Source organism: Choristoneura fumiferana, chromosome 30, assembly GCF_025370935.1.
Source record: "Choristoneura fumiferana chromosome 30, NRCan_CFum_1, whole genome shotgun sequence".
NCBI lineage: Eukaryota > Metazoa > Arthropoda > Insecta > Lepidoptera > Tortricidae > Choristoneura > Choristoneura fumiferana.
This window is the reverse complement of record NC_133501.1, coordinates 1,389,244-1,394,386: the sequence shown is the minus strand read 5'-3', so window position 1 is coordinate 1,394,386 and position 5,143 is coordinate 1,389,244. Positions and strand designations below refer to the sequence as shown.

General features: G+C 38.6%; 1 protein-coding gene across 2 annotated transcripts; it reads right to left on the bottom strand.

The window, feature by feature from the left end:
- Positions 1–975: 975 nt before the first annotated feature.
- LOC141444891 (uncharacterized) lies at positions 976–5,143 on the bottom strand. 2 transcript variants are annotated; one of them, XM_074110638.1, is made up of 2 exons: positions 4,731–5,143; positions 976–1,994 (listed from the first exon to the last, which is right to left on the bottom strand). In XM_074110638.1, exons 1-2 carry the CDS (start codon positions 4,980–4,982, stop codon positions 1,854–1,856), a joined length of 393 nt encoding a protein of 130 aa, XP_073966739.1. In that variant the 5' UTR covers positions 4,983–5,143; the 3' UTR covers positions 976–1,853. The 2 variants fall into 2 exon arrangements, with proteins under 2 accessions (XP_073966739.1, XP_073966738.1); XM_074110637.1 differs by having other exon boundaries at positions 976–5,143.

Below are 5,143 nucleotides of genomic sequence, written 5' to 3'. Positions count from 1 at the left end.
CTCTTTAGTTTTATTTATAGTAAAAATAATTATGATACATAATATAAACTCAGCCTTAATATATCTTAGACTATCATTACATTAATATAATGAATGTATTATATTATTTTACAGATTCATTTTTTACAAATAGCATTCACAGGACAATATGAATTACTTCACAAATCGACCTGGTGCTAAAATAAAGCATTCATCTCTTTCGCACACCATATTGGTAATATAATAAAACCGACAGGTTATCATGAAATAAGTAACAACATTGCAAAGTAATTTTACAATTTCTTGTACTTCTATTGCGGACATGTTAGTTGCTTGTATAAAACTATGAGTACCTACTTGTATGAATAAAGAAAAGTATAAGCTTTTACTTTCAATATTTGAAGCTTGGTTTCAGCCATTTCGCACAATTATTTTTTTCCGAGTGTTTCATTTCCCAAGTCATGATTTTCTCTGAAACCATATTATTTTTGGAACTTATAAAACCATGTTTCGGAGAAATTTGATACATGGGAAATTAAACATATTGCCGCATACAGACTCACGCCGAGAACCCCCGAGAAGCGTGAATGTGATCGCTTTCTCGCCGTCTCGTTCTCGCGCTCGCCTGTTCTCCGATCGGTGTCCGGTATTTTCAAAGGGTTTCTCGGGCGAGACACGAGAACGGTATTACATTCTTGTTCGGTCTCAGTGCGACCGTGGACTTAATTGTGTGTTGTCGACGTTGTCGTGTTTACAAGTGTAATTCAGTGCTATAAAAATGTGGAGTAACGCATTAGAATTAAAGTTCATAGAACATTTTTCATTCAGAGCCTATTTTATGGGATGCAAGCCGCTGCACTGTCGTCCATTCCGGATAACGATCGAGAATGCGAATGAGAAGGTCGCATGAGTGTAGATGCCTTCTCGGTTCTCGCGCAATTTCTCGGCAAGACTTCTCGCCGAGACTTCTCGCGTGAGTCTGTAGGCGCTATATGCCAAACAATAATTATGCGAAAAGACAGGATACCAAATGCTTCCTATGACATTTTTAAATTTCTTGTATTTTTAATTAGGTTATAGGTCTCAACCTATTACATAATTAAAAATACAAGAAGTGGCACTTCTGAATACTTCTGAAGTGCTATGTAAGAGCAAGGCCTATTTTTTTCCAATGTCGACGTAGAAACATGGCACGCATGAGGAGGCTACTTGCAAAACTTAATTATGGGACAGACAAGAGACCTAGAAAAAATAACTTGTTATGGACCGTACACATCCATACTGTTAAAGTTCAAAATTGGTACTCGTATCGTGCTGTCTCGTTCAAGCTAATAGTATTTAATAGAAGTGAGAGAGACGGTATGAAACAGAATTTTGGAGTCGCACCACCGCAACATAAGAGGTTTTTTAAGTCCCTTGTAATTATTAGCAGTTTATAGTATTAAATAATCGTTTTATCTTACTGTAAACATTGGAAGTAAAAGCTGTTTTATCTTTATAACCGCAGTTGTAGCACAGGAACATGGTAATAAAAATAGTTATAATTCATTGATACTTTAGCAAAGTAAGGCCTGAATTAACCTATTATTTTATTTTACAACTTTTATTTACTCATAGTCCCATAAGGTAACTTAATTTATTTTCTGACAACTGACCCCATCTCACGCACTGGCCTAAATTAAATAATTATATTATCCTACCTGCGCAAAGATTATTTGGAAGAGATCTTTTGATTAATACCACCTACAAACTTTTCTAGCGTCCGTGACTTCCACGAACCTAGACTTGACCTAATAGAATGATTCGCCAGTGACCAGCAGTGCGAGATGAGGTTGAATATCATTAAATAAATGAAAGAACAGGATTCTTAGGGACTACGCTAGCCGTCGCTTGCACTGAGCGGGTAGCCGCCTGTTGAACAACAGTACGAGCAGCGCTAACTGCGCGCGTCGCTTGCATACGATGTTACCTGCACCCGCGCCAGCTTCGTGCAGCCACGCCAGCCAGCGTAGACTCTAATAAAAGATAAACGTAATACTTTCATTAAGTCTTCAATAATAATGGTGTGTTGATACATATCAAATGTGGCCAACTCTAAACCACAAAAGTTTATTTGTCTTTTTGTTAATTTAAGATATCTATCAACACACTTGAAACCTATCGTAATAGATCTGGCGTGCCCACAGACAGCACTTTCGACTTCTTAAATTCCATTCCGTGTATCATATATAGAACATTTTTCTTCAACATAAATGGTGTACCACATTTGGTACTATAATATTAGTCAACTTTGCAACATCTGATGTGATATTTTAGATTGTCAAAATAAAATAATTATATTTAAAAATTGAGTAACTATTTGTTTTAAAATAAATAAAAGGATATAATTTGTAAAAGCGATCTTTCAAGTAAAATTAAACAAAGGCTTGAGGTCAAATGCCCTCAATACCCTACCCAATTGATTATTTAAAATTTTAGACTAAGGGGCTGTTTCACCATCCATTGATTAGTGTTAACTGATGGTTAAATGTGATGCCGTCTCTATTTGTTTTGTTCGAATAGACGGAGACGGAATCACATTTAACAACACCCCCTGAAACAGCCCCTAAACCTCAACATTGCAATTTCAATCAAACTCAAAGATTTAAAAAAAATACTTTACATCTCCCAAATAGAATAACTAAAGTTCCAGCCATTAGCAAATGTATAGATATACTAATGAACTATCAACAACCTTGACTCTTAATAGGTCACGGTGAGCAATGTATTGTTTATAGTTCATTGATTCACCTATTGTGATCAAAGTGGCAATTTCAATAGATTCATGTAAACTGTAAGTAAAATTTGTAATTTTATTCACTTGCTTCTCGTACAGTCCCCTGCATTAATATCTGCCACAGCGGAGAATGCCAAAATATCTGACTTGCCCTACTGGCTCTAAAAATAGAGTCATATCCAATATTTGTGCACACTTTCTTGTGTCATTGGAGCTGGGGACTGTACAGACCTTTTTACCGAGTCTTTAATGTCTGTCCTGGTGCAAATGTTTGGCAACTCCCAGCTCAGCTAGGGTTCATTAAAGTCTGCCTGAGTTAGTCCACTCAGAATAGCCTCAAACTTAGCTCAAACATTCAATACCTAAATTTTACTGTCACAGTTATAATGCACATTAGGGAACTTACAAATCTGTCTAGAAAGTCAAGAACCTTGTTGTCACCAAGGGGCAATGAGGGCTATCGCGTATGAATTCGCTGCTATTCGGCGCTAGTGTAGCGAGAGGTCTCCGAAATATCAAATCTCACTATTTTTGGGTGAGCTCTGGTTTATTTATAATTAGAATAATTTTGTGAATATATTGCAATACCTGAAATCACTTTGTTTTCACACCCATAATAACAAACTAACCACTTTACTTCAGGCAGGACCTTTGTCTACAATGGCGCCAACTGGTGAGCGCGAAAATGGTAGCCCTCATTCAAACTATCTTTAGTAAACTCCATTTTATTTAAAGATAGTTGCCATCACTCCAGCTGCAACAGCCCCTCTACTTACAACTTCTTTTGTGGATGTGGGAACATAGATTTAGCATTTACACTGCCCTTTTAACCTGTCAGACGTCACCACAGTGGCATGTAATTAACTTATGATTTGCCAATTTCTGTTCCTAGTTTCGATCACCTTTAGGTGTAAGATTACTTTAAAAATTAGCCAAATTAGTTTTAGGTTGTGCGACAGGTCTTAGGCAATAGGCGGTATCTAAAAAAAAAAATTTTTGTAGCAGCATTGGAGTGCAGTGGGTCAGCTGCAAGCTAGCTCCTGTGGCACACCACAGAACAATAGTCATCATCCCAATCCATTCGTCCCACTGCTGGGCCCAGGTGAGGAGTCACAGAATGAGAGGGCTTGGGCCGTAGTTCCCACACAGGCCCAGTTTGGATTGGGAACTTCACACACACTATTGAATTGCTTCTTAGGTTTGTACAGGTTTCTTCACCGTAAAGCTTGTGCTAATTTTGCACATAAATATTGAAAACTCAAGACGTGAGAGCTCGGATTAGAACCCACAATCTTCTGCTTGAGAGGCCATAGGTCAAACCACTAGACCACCATGGCTTTTACCACAGAACAGTAGCATTATGCTAAATTTATGTATCCCAGTAATTCCAGCAGCAAACTGCATTGCATGATTAAGCAATTTTTAAACAAAAAAGTTTCTAGTATGACACTGGTGGCACTTGTTGCATCATGGTTGTGTACACACACTGATTGTCAATGGGTTTCATCTGAGGCATCGGCGGAGGCATCATGTGCTGTGGTGGCTGCTGTATTGGCTGCTGCGGAGCCTCAGGGGGCTTTTTATTCTTCTTCTCGCACTTCTTGAACTTAATCCCTAACTTATTCAACAGTATTAACCTTAAGGATTCCTTGCCCCCCCGGTAGTTTAATTCATGCTTGGCTGCCATTAAAATCTTACCAAGCGTTGGTACTTCTTTTCTCATGGAATAGCTGTTTACTATGCCTCTTAAAGCACACAATTGGAAGTAATCGAGCTGCACTTTCGTTTTCCTGACTCGTTTTTTCTTCGGTCCTGTCATACGCGTTTGCGTCGCTTCAGCGCGTAAACCGTCTCTTTTAATTCGTTTTATGGTGCTCTCTGAAAGCCCCGTGGCCGCACACGACCGCTTGATCACATTTTCAACAGGGAACGCATAGCCTCTATTCTGTTTTTCGCTCTCGAAAAATTTTATTACCTTGAATATGATCTCCCTTGCTTGCCCATCAATAGCTTCCTTTTTCTTTTTATCCGCCTTAGTTTTCTTGGTCTCGTCAACAGCCACTTCCACGGAAATGGTGGTCAACATTTGCGTCGGCATTTGCTGTTGCTGTTGTTGCTGCTGCTCTTGAGGTGTTTGTAACTGCACCAAGGCATTTTGTAAGATTGATTGGTCTGGTCTAACTTGATTTTGATTTAACACTTGCACCTCTTGCACTTGCACGTTCATGGTAAACGCGTAGCCGTTACACCAAAAATCAACTACGTGATTCAATTGCGCTGATTACGGGCATTTGTCAGTTTGGATTTTATTGTATCAACACAAAATATGAATAAATAGGCCCAGAACAGCAATAGGAAGAGGACGCCATATCACATTATTTACCACAG